Genomic DNA, 14664 nt, shown 5'->3' on the forward strand with positions numbered 1-14664 from the left:
CTTCTGGTATTTTAAAGACCTTGCTCTTGGAATGCATGGACCAGCCGTTAATTTCAGATATCTTAAAGTTCTAGATAGTTGGATGATATGAATAAATTATGACAATAAAGCCGCATGATTGTCGTTTCTATATACTACATTGAACTTAGAAGTCAGACCATTTCTGTTTGCCCTAGATAGGATACGTCTTCATTTTTAAAATACATAATTTTTTTCAAATTTTAATGAAAGTTTTTTAAATTTTAGTGTAGTCGGATTATTAGTAGAAGAAGCAACTTGACTAATCGAATAAGAAGAAGCGAGTACATAATAGGACACTCATTTAGTCACTGTCTCATCAAATATAGACACAAATATGCTTTAATTTTGTTTTCTATCAAGGAATTTGCTATTCAAAATTCTTTGAAGTACAATGTTCTAGTTTCTATTTAAATTTCAAAGTACTTCGAAAGGAGTTTAAAAGTCAATTTGTTGTTATAGAACAGATGCAAATTACTCAAGGTTGCAATTCGATTGACTTATCTTCCTGGAAATGGCAGCGGCAAAGCCTCATAGTTTTTGAAGTAAGAATCATCATAATTGCCAACTCTATTGTAGAATCCTTTCATATTTAGGTAACCTTGATTGAGCATCATGGTGTTACTGACCCCGAGTAGTTTCATATCTCGGATCACCTCCAGATTTAACTGGTCGTATAACTTCTCTGCTCCTTTCTCACCATAACTTGCAACTGCAAATGCAAAGCCTTTACCCATGCCCACACCTGATGCTCCTAGGGCCACTGCTTTCAAAATATCACTTCCTCTTCTAACACCACCATCTATGAATACCTGAAACTTTTCCTTATTGTAGTAAGCTTGTTTACGAAGTAGGGGCATGGCTTCCGCTAAGGTTTCGAGGGGAGGTTGTGAATAGTCCAATTGCCTGCCTCCATGATTACTTATTACGACCCCATCTAAGCCCTTTTCAGCTGCAAGTAACACATCTTCTGCTGATTGAACCCCTTTTAAGATTATCGCCTTGTTGGTGAGCTTTCTAACTTCGACTATATCTTCCCATGTTATAGACGGATACGGCTTGACAGGGGATGCAAATTTAGCCAATTCAGGTCTTGAAGCTTCCTGAGCTCTGGTTTTGAAATCTTTTTCTCGATTTCCACCAGCAGCAGCATCTGTGGTGATGAAAATACCTTCTATGTTATCATATCTATTAAGCTCCTCTATGGCACTCTTTAGTTTAGGATCTCCATAATGGACACAAACCTGGCACCAGAATGGGGTATTACCAAAAAATGTAGACATCTCTTTCACAGGATAAGCTCCTAGTCTGGAGTACATGAATTTGATCCCCTTCTTCTTGGCTACTTTCGCTAAAGCCATATCCGCGTCTTCATCCAAGTAAGACTGCCCAGCAAAGGCAGTAATATATAAGGGAAGCGAAGCTTTCGTACCAATTAGTGTGGCGGATGTATCAACGTCATTCGTATCTCTTAAAATCCTAGGTTTGAAGAAGATCCTGCTATAGGCTAAATGGCACTCTCGCAATGTAGCTTCATCATCCGAGCCTGTAGCAAAATACATATAGATATCACTAGGCAAAATCTTTTTGGCTACCGCCTCAAAGTCATTGACATTGAACATTAATTCTAAAGGGGGCTTTTCAAATACACTCGCATTGATCGAAGCTTCTTCTTCATTTTTGTTCTCCACAACAACTTTATTTTCTAATTCATATTTTTTCGTCGACAGATTCTTTCTTTCTATTCTTTCATGATCAAGTTCCTGCTGAGTAAGATCGACTTTGCCTATGTACGCTTCTGGAGGTAACATTTCCAAGAATCTCTTGCTGTGTTGCTTCATAAAAGCATCAGTTGCACTTTTTCCAGCAAACTGCATAATTATGTCCTTCCCTCCAGGGTGCCAGGAGATAAAGTCTGTCAAATCGTAAATAGCGTCCCCGATACGAACCCAAAGATCTTCTGGTAGGCAATGTTTTGAAAGTTGCAAAGTCGATATCTTCCGTGGAGCACTTTCTATCGAATCCAGTTTAACCGTATTTTGACAACGAAATTTCAAGTATTCATTAACTGTGATTCCTGCAATGACGCATGCGACTGATAATTCGACATATCTTCCTCGTTTGATGAGCTTGGGTGTGGACGATCCTGATAAGTACCTCCACGATGTGGTCTTCAACATAGCATGATGCTTTGCTTTTTGTGTGAGGACTCTTGTTGAGCTTGAAATCAACATTTTTCAAGCACTGCTGATGCTGACGGGACCGTAGACGGCCTCATTTTTGACATTTCATATTCTCTTGTTATATATATCCAGTGCGGAAGCAGGTCAGTGAATTTCCGCAAACAGATAAGGATTTGTGTCAAAATAGTCGCTAGGAACTTCTGGTAATGCACTTTTCGAATGCGGAAGGCTGATCACGAGATTTCATGAACCATTGACTTTTATTAAATAATGCGGAAATAGAAACACCCTGTTCCGCGAATTATCAATTCTCAAGAAAGCCTTATCTAGATTGGCAACTTACGATGTCACAACAGGCGACCTCTCTTTCTGGTTGTATATTAAAGATCACATTTTCGTGATTCAAAGAGATTATATTTCTCCAAAATGCAAACTAAGGTACTTCATCGAAACTTAAAGACTGAGCCAGCATTGGCTGCAAGATCAGAGGGATCTTACATCTATCTCAAGGATGGATCTAAAGTTTTAGATGCCGTGGGTGGCGCTGCTGTTACTGCCGTTGGGCATTCGAACCAGGTTGTAATTGATGCTGTTGCTGAACAGCTCAAATCATTGCAATTTGCTCATACATCTATTTTTACTTCAGATGCTGGCGAAAAGTTAGCTCAGATCATGCTAGACAATCCAAAATATGAAAAGATTGGATTAGACAAAGTCTGCTTTTATAATTCTGGATCGGAGGCCAATGAATCTGCCTGCAAACTTGCGAGACAGTATGCTGTGGAAATAGGCCAACCAGAAAGGGTGAAAATCATTTCCAGAGATAGATCTTACCATGGAAATACGCTTGGAACAATGTCAATGAGCGGGCACAAGTACAGAAATAAGGATTATGAGGACATGTTCGATAAGTCCACGTTTCATAAGGTCGGTACTCCTTTCAGCTTTCACTACAAAGGTAAGAATGAAAGCGAAGAACAGTACTGTGCTCGGTTGATTAAGGAGCTTGACGATAAATTTCAAGAGATTGGTCCCGACAGTGTTTTAGCCTTTATTGCAGAAACCATGAGTGGAGGGTCATGTGGCTGTGTCATGCCACCTAAGGGCTACTTTGAAGGGGTAAAAGAAGTCTGTGAAAAGTATGGTGCTTTGTTGATAATGGATGAGGTTATGTGTGGCTCTGGAAGATTGGGTTCTTTTTTCGCTTGGGAGCAATTGACTGATGAAGATAACTGGAGCAGAGTTGTCCCGCATATTTCGACCTTTGGAAAGTCAATTGGAAGTGGTATTCTTCCCTTATCTGGTATTGTAGTTCAAAAAAACATAGTCGAGGGCCTCGAAAATGGAAGTGGTTCCTTTATGAGTCGCCATACTTATCAGGGCCATCCTATGTCATGTGCAGCAGGTTATGCTGTACAGAAATATATCAAAGATAATAATCTTTACAAAAACATCAATGAAATGGCGAATAAACTTGAAAAGAGCTTGAAAGATAATATAGGAGACTCTAATATCGCAGCTGATATTAGAGGTAAAGGTATGTTTTGGTGTATTGAGTTCATGAAAGATAAGGCCTCGGGGACTCCTTTTGATCCAGAATTGGGATTTTGTGACAAGCTTGCTGCTATATGTATGAAGAACGGTCTCATAGTGATGCCATGTCATGGAACTATCGATGGAATCAATGGAGATCACATTTTGTTAGCACCGAATTACAATGTTGATGATAAAACTATCGACGATATAGTATCAAAGTTGAAGCTTTCGTTATGTGAAGCGGAAAAAATTTTTGTATAACATTGGTTAAGTTAGCGATGTATAAATTTTAAAATTCATATACTTTGAGAACCCCAGCTTTTGTCTAGTATATCACATTTATTAAAAAGAAAAAAAACATATAAATCACATCTCTTGCATGGCCAGGGCATCTTCAAGCCCCATTCTGATAGCACTCACGATTTTGTCCAACAAATCCTTATCAGAAGTGAACGCAGGTGAGACCATAAAGCTATAACCATAGAGACCATCGATGGTGCCCCTTCCAGGATAAACCGCTACGCCATGATTCAATATACAATTGTACGCTATAGTGGCGAAATTGTAATCTAATGGAAAAGGTTCTCTTGTTTTCTTGTCTTTCACTAACTCAACTGCCCAAAAGAAGCCGATTCCTCTAACATCCAAAACACATTTCAAGTCTCTTGTTTGCTCCTTTAACTGCTCTCCTAAGTATTGGCCCATCTTTTCAACATTATTCAAAAGATTGTGTCTCTTTATATACCTTTGAACTGCTAGGGCAGCAGCACAGGATACTGGGTGAGATTGAAATGTATGGCCGGAGTTAAATACTTTTGATGTAGTCTCTGCTTTGTCAAAGAACTTCTTATGAATCACAATGCCTGACAAGGGAGCATACCCTCCAGAAATTGATTTTCCAAAGGTAATTAAATCAGGCTGAACCTTAAGATAATCTTCGTTCCCATTACTTTCCTCGATTTCATGCTCCCAAGCAAAGAAGTGCTTTCCACATCGTCCAGAGCCACATATAACCTCGTCAACTACAAATATGGCTCCGAATTTATTGCAAATGCTCCGCACAGCTTCGAAGTAACCTTTTGGAGGTCTAACACATCCTCCAGTAGTCCCTAAAAATGACTCGAACCAAACAGCCATAACTGTAGAGGGTCCCAACTCCTGAAATTTTGATTCTAATTCCTCTGCCAATCTCTCCAGGTATTCTATATCCGATTCGCCTTTTCGTTTGCGGTGAAACGGATGAGGTGCTTCTACTTGATGAAATTTCTGACATTGCACGATGTCTTCGAATGGCTCTTTCTTAGTTGATATACTTGACAACTGCAATGCAATCACTGTATTTCCATGATAAGCGATATCTCGGGTGATGGTATTGACTCTTTCTGTCTCATTCTTGTCAAAAAAATGCTGTCTGGCAATTTTGTAGGCACTTTCATTAGCCTCAGATCCTGAATTTACAAACATGACTTTAGAATAGCCCATTCTGTCGTACCTATCGGTTATAATCTCATTTGCAAGCTTTTCAGCTGGCTCATTTGTAAATATCGAAGGCGAAACATACTGTATCTTCGAATACTGGGCGACAATTTCGGCCACCACTTCAGGTGTAGAAGCTCCCACGGAGCCAACAGCTGCACCTCCAGAAGCGTCTATGATCTTCCTCCCTGACTCGGTGTTGATATATGGTCCCAGTGCATATTTTGCAACCAATAATTCAGGTGTCAACTGTGATCTTCTAAGCAAATGTCCCATTTATTCAGTTCGTTGTAGTGTAATTTTCAGCTGCTCAAGAAGCACATCGTACTTATCTTTTGTTAAATCATCATCGATTGGGTTGCGGAAATTCACCTAATGATGCCGCGGGTGGAGATCGTGCGATAAAGGATGCGGAAATATGATGTACGATTTCCGCATTATTTATGACTTTGAAAAACTTAAGACTATAATGGAAGCGAAACCATAAAAGGGCTCCCATATTACCTATAAGATTTATAATGTCTTATAAAAAGCAAAATTCAGTTTAAAAAAAATGAGCATCGCAATCAGTAATGAGCAACTTAACAGACCAACCGCTTTGAGCTCCGCAGCATTCAAGTTTAACCGCATGGTTTTCACTTCTGGAAATGTAGGAATTGACTATGAAAATAATACATACAAAGATTCAATTCAAGAGCAGACAATACAAGCTATTGAAAACTTGAAAACGACTCTCGCTGCTGCAGGCTCCTCTTTGGAAGAAGTTATCAAGGTGTCTCTATTTATTAGTGATATTAAATACAGTACTACGGTGAATGAGATCTATCAAAAGTATTTCACCAGTAAGCCAGCAAGGTATTGCGTTAGTGTTAAGTTCCCCAACGACAAGATTAAAATTGAATTGGATTGCGTCGCCATATGCGCTGAGTGATGTCGATTTTAAATCTTATTTAGTCTGATGCAAAGCTGTATCAGAATATCTTAGTAACCCCCACATAGAAGACTGGAAATATATGTATTTTTTCTCCTTTGAACAATATTCTGTAGCACTCCAAGGTATTATTTAATAAATTTAGAGTTATTAAAACCAACTTTTACTGTAATAAATAACTGCAAACATGTATCATGCTATAGATAGAACTAGTTCCTCTCAAGATGAATTTGATTTAGTAACAAAGTATATTTGGGTTATAAAATTTACATTCAAGTATTCGCTATTTCTGAAGGTCTAAATTCATAATGTATATCTAAAATTAATATTCTCCTTATCAGTGAGATCGAGGAAGTCATTTTTTTCTGTAGGCTGACTAGCTTGTACTTTGTCACGTTTGTGGTTTTCTCTCAAGCCCATGAGGTATAACGCAGCAATTGATAAGTTCCCGGCTATAAACGCAACAACCATTGCAACTTTAGCTCCAATATACTGTGGTGCCTGTTGGCTTCGATAAGTTTGAGGTCCAACGATGTTACCAGCACAGTAGCCCACGAAATAAAAGATATTAATTATGCTTTTTTTTGTAGTTCCGGCAAAATTGATTGAGTTATACGAAGACATTCCTGCAAGGACTACAGTCGCTAAGTAAAAACTTAGATATCCAAATAATTTAGCACCCCTATCATGACTGAAAGCTAATAAGCAAGTACCCACAAGACAGATTGAGTTTACTACAAGACAAATAATTAAGTTGCTCTTACAGATCATAGGTCCGACCCAGGCGATTAGGGCTGTCAACATGTCAATTGCACCGCCGCACATGCCCATTAATAAAGCATCTCCAGTAGAAAAACCAAAATCTTCACTTAAAAGAATTGAACTAAAGTTTCCAAAACCACCATTGGGAATGCAGTAAGACATTGCATAAATAAACACCAAATAGGCTCTAATATCCAAGAGGGTTTCCTTCAATTGACTAAATTTAAATTTCGAATTTCCAAAACCTTGATGAGACGTTCTAATACGTTCCACGGCACAACTCTTTTGCTCATCATTCAAGAACCATGCATCCAACGCAGTGTTTGGCAAATGAATTAAAGATATGGCACCTAAAAGAATTGTGATGACACCAGTCACAATGAATAAAATTTTCCAAGAAGGTATCGAATACTCATCAGAACGAATATATAATCCATAACTCAAACTTGAACCAAAAATACTCCCTAACCCTTGAAATCCAATGTAAATACTAGATCTCAAGAAGTTCTCATCCTTTTTATACCACTGAGCAGTAAGTAGAATATATGCTGGAAACATAAATGCTTCACAGCAACCTAGTAATACACGAACAACTAGAAGTTCAGGAGCTGTACGACAAGCACTGTGGCAGCACAAGATAATACCCCATAAAATAACCACCACTCCTAAAGTTTTCACAATTGGAAATTTCTGTAATATTCTGTTTGCTGGTGGCTGGAACACCAAATATCCAAAATAAAATGAAGAACCAACCCAAGAGTACATTTGCCCATCAACCATGTTCAAATCGGTTCTTATACCCATAATTGAAGCATATGATATTGTGGTCTTATCCAAAAATTGACACGCCATTAAACCTACAATCAATGGTAAAACCATCCAATCAATTTTCCTCACTAATTGCTTTTCAATCTTCGGATCAAAGGTTGCATTATCATTTTTTTGGGCATATTCGTACGCTAAGTCAACTCCTTCGCTTGAGACTGGTATTTCTCGTCCATTCGTTGATAACACTGTGATCAACACTTCGCCGTTCTTTTGCTGCACCTCAGAGTTGTTCTCTAGGCTCAGACTATCAGCAGTCTTATTTTCCATATTATGTTTAGCAAGTAAATATTAGGATGATCAATATATATTGTCTTTCAATTAGTAAAAGTCTTTCTGAAGACGAATCTCGTAGAAAGAACGATGTAAAGTATAGACCTTGAAGTAAAATTATATTCTCATGAGTAACTGCTGACCAGCCAAATCAGCTCTCAATATATAGATATCACAATTTTTCACAACATCATATTGAAGATCTTTTGCGGAAAACAATAGCCCAAAATCCACCCAAAAATAAAAAAGACTGATAAGAAGTTGCGCGCTCATTTCCAAACGGTGACACATCTTATCGCTCGACATTATTTTCGATTTAAGACTCAATCTCGTAAAACTGCGGATTTTTCTCAACTATTTCCGCACACCCTAAGCTTTTTTAGGTCTTCTTATAAGCTTCGGTATCTCTGCTATCTCAGTCATAGATTGTAATTCCTTTCTCATAATTTCAAGTTTCGTGAAACATAAAATGGCTCTTCAAACTTTGTTGATCGGTACTGGAGGCATTGGTGCTGTTGTAGCTTACGGAATCTATATTAATGGTACATCTGAGTTGAGTTTAGTTGTGAGAAGTGACTACCAGAAAGTTAAAGATGAGGGATTTCGGATTGATTCTGTTGATTACGGTGCGATTGATAGCTGGAAACCTAAACACTTATATCAAACGGTAGACGAAGCAGCCACGAGTGAAATTGAGTACGATTTTGTGGTTGTTGCAACAAAAAATATTGCAGATATAATCAAAGTCGAGGATTTGATTGAGCCAGTGGTAACAGCCGGAAAGACGGCAATAGTTTTGATGCAAAATGGTTTTGATATCGGTAAACCATTATATGAGAAATATCCCAAGAACGTTATTATCTCTGGGGTATCTCATTGTGGTTCTCACAATAAAAATGGCTTTATTAAACATGCGCAACATGACAGGGCTAAGATCAGTTACTTCAACAATCCTGGTCTCCCTGAAGATTTGCAAGAAAGAAGTACAAAGGCCTTTATTTCAATCTACAAAAATGAGAAAAATGATCCCGAGTACTTTCCCGATGAAAGATGGTACAGATATAGAAAATTGGTCTATAATGCGTCCTTAAATACTGTTTGTGCTTTGACCAATGTAGATACAGGTAGACTTCAGTTATGGGGCGGCTTGGATGAAATCTCAATTCCGGCAATGAAAGAAGTCGTTGCAATCGCCAAGGCTGATGGCTGTGAATTGCCTGAAGATGTCGTTAATGTTGTTGGTCACGGAGATGATGGAATTTATTTTGTGCCTTCAATGCTTGATGACGTCCGAAAGGGCAATCCCGTAGAATTGGAAGTCATTTTAGGCAACGTCATCAAGGTAGCAGACGATTTACAAGTAGAGGCTCCCATATTGAAAGTGCTATATGCTTTGTTGAAGCTCAAACAAATGACAATTAAAGAACAAAAGGGTTATATCTCGGTATCAGAGCAAAGACCTCCGAATTTGAAATATTATACTTAGAATATAAATATAGTAATAAATTTACATTTTCCAGTTATCACACTTTTAACCCACAAAATGTATTCATGACATCGAAATAAACCCTAGTGCCAATCTTCGGGTAACGAACAGTGCGGATCATGTTATTGCCACCTGCAATCACTTTCTGCTCGTCGTTATTTTCTATTTCAAAAAATCAACATTGCGGAAAGTGGCATTCGAAAATCCGCAGATTTCCAACGCAATGAAGAGTATATGGATGGAGATAAGAGAGTTACACTGAAAAATAGATCTGGGTTAATTAACAAAAAGGCAAAGAACTCGCTGTACATGATGTTCAACTTCAGCAAATAGAAGCCCCTTGAACCTCAATATATCATGAAAAACCATTTAGAATCGAAGCTAGATAGACACGAGAAAGTGCTTCCATTAAACAAGTTGATACCCATTGCCATAACGCTAGCCTTTTGTTGTTTCTTGAACATGGTTGACTCGATCTCAGTGACAATTGCATCACCATACATATCCAAAGACTTGAAAGCAGAGAGAACTATTCAGTGGGCAGGAACTGCTTTATTGATGTCTAACGCCATTTTCACAGTATGGACTGGAAGATTGTGTGATATCTTCGGTCGAAAGTATGTTCTAGTTGGCAGCGGAGTAATTTTGGCCTTCTGTGACCTAGCAGCTGGCTTCGTTAAGAAGGACTATCAGTTCTTCATCTTGAGAGGGTTAGCAGGAATAGGCAATGGAGGTTTAAACTCGATACCAATTATTACATTAAGTGATGTGGTTGCTTTAGAGAGAAGAGGTTTGTTCCAAGGAATATTAGGTTCGTCCATCAGTCTCGGCTTGGCTCTTGGGCCATTCATAATGAGTGGGTTTATTGTTCACACAGAGAAGACCTGGAGATCTTTCTACTTTTTCATGTGCCCTTCGATCTTGCTTGTATGCTTCTTGAACTTTTTAATATTGCCCACAGCATCTTCACCTTTTTCAAAAATGGAGATTGTAAAAAATCTTGATATTTTAGGATCTTTCATTGCTGCTTCGTCTTTAATATTGATATTGATTCCTATTAACGGTGGTGGAAGCATTTACCAGTGGAATAGTCCGATCGTAATTTCGATGTTTTGTGTGGGTTTCACTCTTTTGGTGATTTTTTTATTGGTTGAATGGAAAATTGCTAGATTACCTATGATTCCTCTCAATCTATTCCAAAGCCTAGTTCTTTCAAACTTGTTACTTCAAGCTTTTCTCTATGGTATCGTATGGGCATCAGTTCTTTACTATATGCCTTTCTACTTGGAATTAATACGAGAATTGCCCCTCATGACAACTTGTGGGTATTTGGCTATAACCAACATTTCAACCACCCTAATCTCAACTGTAACTGGCCATTTGATCCGATACTTTGATGGATATAATTACGTTATTTGGTGTGGCTTCTTCCTTTGGACGCTAGTGAACGGGTTAATGTTTACCCTTCAAATTGAAAGTTCTATGGCCAAGCTTGGAGTATATTTACTGATCCTAGGAATTGCAATTGGCTGCACTTTTCAACCAACAATTTTGGCTGTCCAAGCCAACTCCTCTAAGGAAAATAGAGCAATAGCATTAAGCGTAAGAAATGTTTTAAGAGCATTAGGCAATTCAGTGGGTGTTGCAATGAGTTCCTTAATCTACACTAGCACGCTAATAAATGGCGTTGATCTGCACGATTCCTTACCAAAACACATCAAGTTGGAAATACTCAACAATGCTTATGCAAGACCTAATTTGAGCTTGTTCAGTGAAAATGAAAAGCTTATCTTAAAAGTTTTGCTAATGAAATCAATGAAAAACATTTTTGCTATGTGGATTCCCTTGACCGGCTTATGTCTTCTCCTTTCATTTTTCGTTAAAGATCAGAAATTCACTATCAGTGGCGAACTAGATAAAGCAGTTGAGATTGAAGTAATAATTCCTGAGTCTCAAGAAAAGTGAGTAGATAGGGTAAAGTGAAGCCTTCGCCAGTTAGATGACAAATGCAGATAGAAATCATTAAATAGTCCATTAGTTAATAGCTAATATTTCTGAAGTATTTCAATTTACAAACCCATGACATCATTCGCAAAAAACATGCTTCCCTCTAATTTTTCCAACGTAAAATCAGCCAACTCATTTTGATTTAGTATACGTTGAGTACTATTACTAACATTCGAGACATCCCACCTTGTCGTCGGTGAAACAGGGGCCATTCCAAGTGATGCAGAGGAGTTGGCTGGATTTGCTGTTTCAGCTTCTGAATTGACTATACCAGCACCGATAGCGTCATATCCGATTTCGGAGTTTCCCACAGGTGATTTGTCTATGATAAACTTGAAGTTCTTTAGCAATACTTCGGTGTATTTGCTTAATTTAACACTTGACCCTGTCCATCTAAATATATGTCCTTTGTTATATTCCCTAACTGAAATCATTGACTTTTGAATATCCTCCTTCGATATATGAATATTATCATAATTCAAGGACGTTATGCCAACGTTTTGCATCCATATGAATACTCTGGAGAGACATAAAGTCGAAAGGAAAGCATAATTTGCATGGGGGCTCCAGAAAGAATTGAGTATTGTGTAAGCATCCCCTTCGATAAGAATTTCGCTGATTTTGATACCAGAGTGAACGCATCTTGCAGCAAGATCGATAACCTTTTTTTCCACGGCTGTCTTCTTCTCACATAAATGCACTATTGAAGCGAACAAAAGATAAATATGATAGTAATGATACTCTAACATCAATCGAAATCTGAAAGAAATTGACTGTCTTTTGCTTACATTTGTGAAGCATTTTTCGAAGTCAACGTACCACTTTAGCAATGACTTCTCTACGTGGTCAATGATAGAGCAAGTAGTTTTGATAGTATTTTCTTCAAAAGTAGAGGACGCAATTTCAGGGAATTGGTGAACAACACGAATCAATTTAATTGAACATAAAAACATTGCACCTACCTCATTCTCCAGCTCAAACGATGGATAATCGACATTCACTTCCTGTAAGGACACCGAGGATACCCGACCAAGAAGTTTACACATTTTAACCTCTTGAAGAAATAAAACCCACCATAATCTTTTCATTTGATCCTTGACATTTTCATCAGCAATACACTCAATCATTGATTGACGACTTAATCCAATTGCCAAAGCTTGCTTGCAAGATATCTCTAATAATAAATATGAACATTCTCGTTTCTTATTCTTGCCATAGTAAATGGCCAATAGTAATAATGACAGAATGCCATCTAATGTGGGCAAAAGGATCAAGGATGATATTGACGATACTATTCTCTTAAGAAGCTGTGGTATGATAGGATCGTCTAAACCTGAGGAGAAAAACTGCCTGTGATAGCAATATCCTAATACAAGTACCGCATAGATACAACAAATCTGGTCTAAAGTCAATTCAGCTGCGTGATATTTGCACTCTCCTGTTTCGTGCCAAAATTTTTCGTATAGGTCTTCGAAGCGCTCTCTTCTCATACAAGGATAATAGATATATAGCTTTTCAAAAAAAACCTCTTTATATGTGTTACAAAATGACTTGTGCAAACCTGGAACATATGGTGTATCAGAAGTTGGGTCAATCTTCGAATTTATCGAATCGCTATTCGAATATGCCGTGGAGCTAACAATTGCGTCACTCTCGTATACTTTTTGAAATTCCAGCGCAAAAAGGGTTGACATTTCGTTTGAATCCATCATGAAAGAACTCGTACTAGCCAATAGCGCAGCTGTACCCATAGGGCCAACATAATGTGAGACGCCATGATTATCCAATATAAATTTATCGCCTTCAAAAATCTCCTCATGCGACCTCGAGTAAGTGTTTTCGGAATTTGGTGAAATCAACCGACCTATATCAGCAAGCTCCTCATCATTTTCAGTCCCTTTTTTCAGAAAAGAGGGCATTGTTATACCCATGTCGCTGCCAACTTTCCTCAAATAGTCCATATTGTTGATATCTACATTGGGAAGCATCGCTTGAGCGATTGCGTACAAATATTTATAATGCAAGCCTAAAGTTTTGTCTGTAACATGGCTGCGTCTCTTTCGAGGTAAAGTGGTTTTGCATTCAAGTCCTCTATTGGCACATCCAGTGCAAGGAACGCTTAGATCAACATCTGTAGCTTTTGAGTTGCCATTTGTCTCCCGCTTACATGCTCTTTTCTTCAATCTACACCGATCACAACTGAAAAGGGCCTTCTTCCGTAAATGCCCAGGAACCCTTTTTTTCATTCTATGCGTAAAAGCAATTTGTAAAGGTGACAATATAGAACATGGACTCCCTCTTGCATCCTTCTTAGATTATGCGTTCCAGTTATTTTTTGAGAGATACACGATAAAATACTTGTCCCAAAAGGTTCTTTTCTATCTTACATCGCCAGACATGACGAATTTACCAGATAAAACAGAAGGTTGTTTACAATTGAACTTTATCAAGCGAAAATAGGAAGGAAAACTCTATTCATTGAGCTCATTTTTAAGCTCTTATGAATTTTCGTATTATTAATTCTATTACCAAGCATCGAAAATAAGGTTCGGTATAACTCTATCTGAATCTGTCTTTCAATGTGATAATAAAAAAAGTACCCTTCTTTGGTGGTTTTTGATTTGTCTTGAAAGCTATCTCAAATTGAATGATAAGAACAAGTAAGCATATGTGTTAGTGAGGCAAAAAAACAGAATGTGGGTAAACGCATGCTTGCTTGTCTTCCTAATGTTAGACCTATGTCTACTTTTAAGAGAACAATAAATTGATTTTGCCTCAAGCTTTAAATTTGCAAGTTTGATTATTATAGGAATAGGACTATTGGAACAAAGTAAAGGATGACGAAGTGAATGATATTCAAAGTGACTATTCAAGTACCTTTTCTCTGTTGATCGAGTGGATAGTTGAAGGAGATGTCGTCACCTTCTTCGCTTTCACAGACGAAGATCTAAATCTCATTTATCCAATATCAACCAATTTCAGGTTCAAGTACAAAGTATTTTGTTGTTAATGGCAACTACAGGGTCCTCGTTGCCCTCGTGAGGCTACCAGGAAGGGAAAGTTATCTGTAGACTGTTTTTTATCTAAATAAGAAGAGCACCTGGTGGAACATGGATGATCATTTATCAATTGGTTCTCGACTGCTGCATTAGGGTTGTTCTTAATTT

At 37.9% G+C, this 14664-nt stretch overlaps 9 protein-coding genes across 9 annotated transcripts; 4 read left to right on the top strand and 5 right to left on the bottom strand.

Annotated features, from left to right (window-relative positions):
* Nucleotides 1–518: 518 nt before the first annotated feature.
* On the bottom strand, nt 519–2252 carry PRCAT00003955001 (FMN-dependent alpha-hydroxy acid dehydrogenase family protein; the record flags this gene model as incomplete). Its single annotated transcript, XM_062953918.1, has 1 exon — nt 519–2252. The coding sequence occupies one exon, from the start codon at nt 2250–2252 to the stop codon at nt 519–521; it is 1734 nt and encodes a 577-aa protein (XP_062810673.1).
* A 375-nt stretch (nt 2253–2627) lies between these two features.
* Nucleotides 2628–3998, top strand: PRCAT00003956001 (uncharacterized protein; the record flags this gene model as incomplete). Its single annotated transcript, XM_062953919.1, has 1 exon — nt 2628–3998. One exon carries the CDS (start codon nt 2628–2630, stop codon nt 3996–3998), a length of 1371 nt encoding a protein of 456 aa, XP_062810674.1.
* A 105-nt stretch (nt 3999–4103) lies between these two features.
* PRCAT00003957001 (aminotransferase family protein) lies at nt 4104–5489 on the bottom strand (the record flags this gene model as incomplete). Its single annotated transcript, XM_062953920.1, has 1 exon — nt 4104–5489. The coding sequence occupies one exon, from the start codon at nt 5487–5489 to the stop codon at nt 4104–4106; it is 1386 nt and encodes a 461-aa protein (XP_062810675.1).
* Nucleotides 5490–5766: 277 nt separating this feature from the next.
* PRCAT00003958001 (RidA family protein) lies at nt 5767–6144 on the top strand (the record flags this gene model as incomplete). The annotated part of the gene is made up of 1 exon (XM_062953922.1): nt 5767–6144. One exon carries the CDS (start codon nt 5767–5769, stop codon nt 6142–6144), a length of 378 nt encoding a protein of 125 aa, XP_062810676.1.
* Nucleotides 6145–6447: 303 nt separating this feature from the next.
* Nucleotides 6448–8001, bottom strand: PRCAT00003959001 (uncharacterized protein; the record flags this gene model as incomplete). Its single annotated transcript, XM_062953923.1, has 1 exon — nt 6448–8001. The coding sequence occupies one exon, from the start codon at nt 7999–8001 to the stop codon at nt 6448–6450; it is 1554 nt and encodes a 517-aa protein (XP_062810677.1).
* Nucleotides 8002–8121: 120 nt separating this feature from the next.
* On the bottom strand, nt 8122–8310 carry PRCAT00003960001 (uncharacterized protein; the record flags this gene model as incomplete). Its single annotated transcript, XM_062953924.1, has 1 exon — nt 8122–8310. The coding sequence occupies one exon, from the start codon at nt 8308–8310 to the stop codon at nt 8122–8124; it is 189 nt and encodes a 62-aa protein (XP_062810678.1).
* A 163-nt stretch (nt 8311–8473) lies between these two features.
* On the top strand, nt 8474–9490 carry PRCAT00003961001 (ketopantoate reductase family protein; the record flags this gene model as incomplete). Its single annotated transcript, XM_062953925.1, has 1 exon — nt 8474–9490. One exon carries the CDS (start codon nt 8474–8476, stop codon nt 9488–9490), a length of 1017 nt encoding a protein of 338 aa, XP_062810679.1.
* A 357-nt stretch (nt 9491–9847) lies between these two features.
* On the top strand, nt 9848–11455 carry PRCAT00003962001 (uncharacterized protein; the record flags this gene model as incomplete). The annotated part of the gene is made up of 1 exon (XM_062953926.1): nt 9848–11455. One exon carries the CDS (start codon nt 9848–9850, stop codon nt 11453–11455), a length of 1608 nt encoding a protein of 535 aa, XP_062810680.1.
* Nucleotides 11456–11559: 104 nt separating this feature from the next.
* PRCAT00003963001 (uncharacterized protein) lies at nt 11560–13743 on the bottom strand (the record flags this gene model as incomplete). The annotated part of the gene is made up of 1 exon (XM_062953927.1): nt 11560–13743. One exon carries the CDS (start codon nt 13741–13743, stop codon nt 11560–11562), a length of 2184 nt encoding a protein of 727 aa, XP_062810681.1.
* Between the last annotated feature and the right edge of the window lie 921 nt (nt 13744–14664).

This window comes from Priceomyces carsonii (genome assembly GCF_900007245.1).
Source record: "Priceomyces carsonii strain CBS4050 genome assembly, scaffold: Debaryomyces_carsonii_scaffold_4, whole genome shotgun sequence".
NCBI classification, from domain to species: domain Eukaryota; kingdom Fungi; phylum Ascomycota; class Pichiomycetes; order Serinales; family Debaryomycetaceae; genus Priceomyces; species Priceomyces carsonii.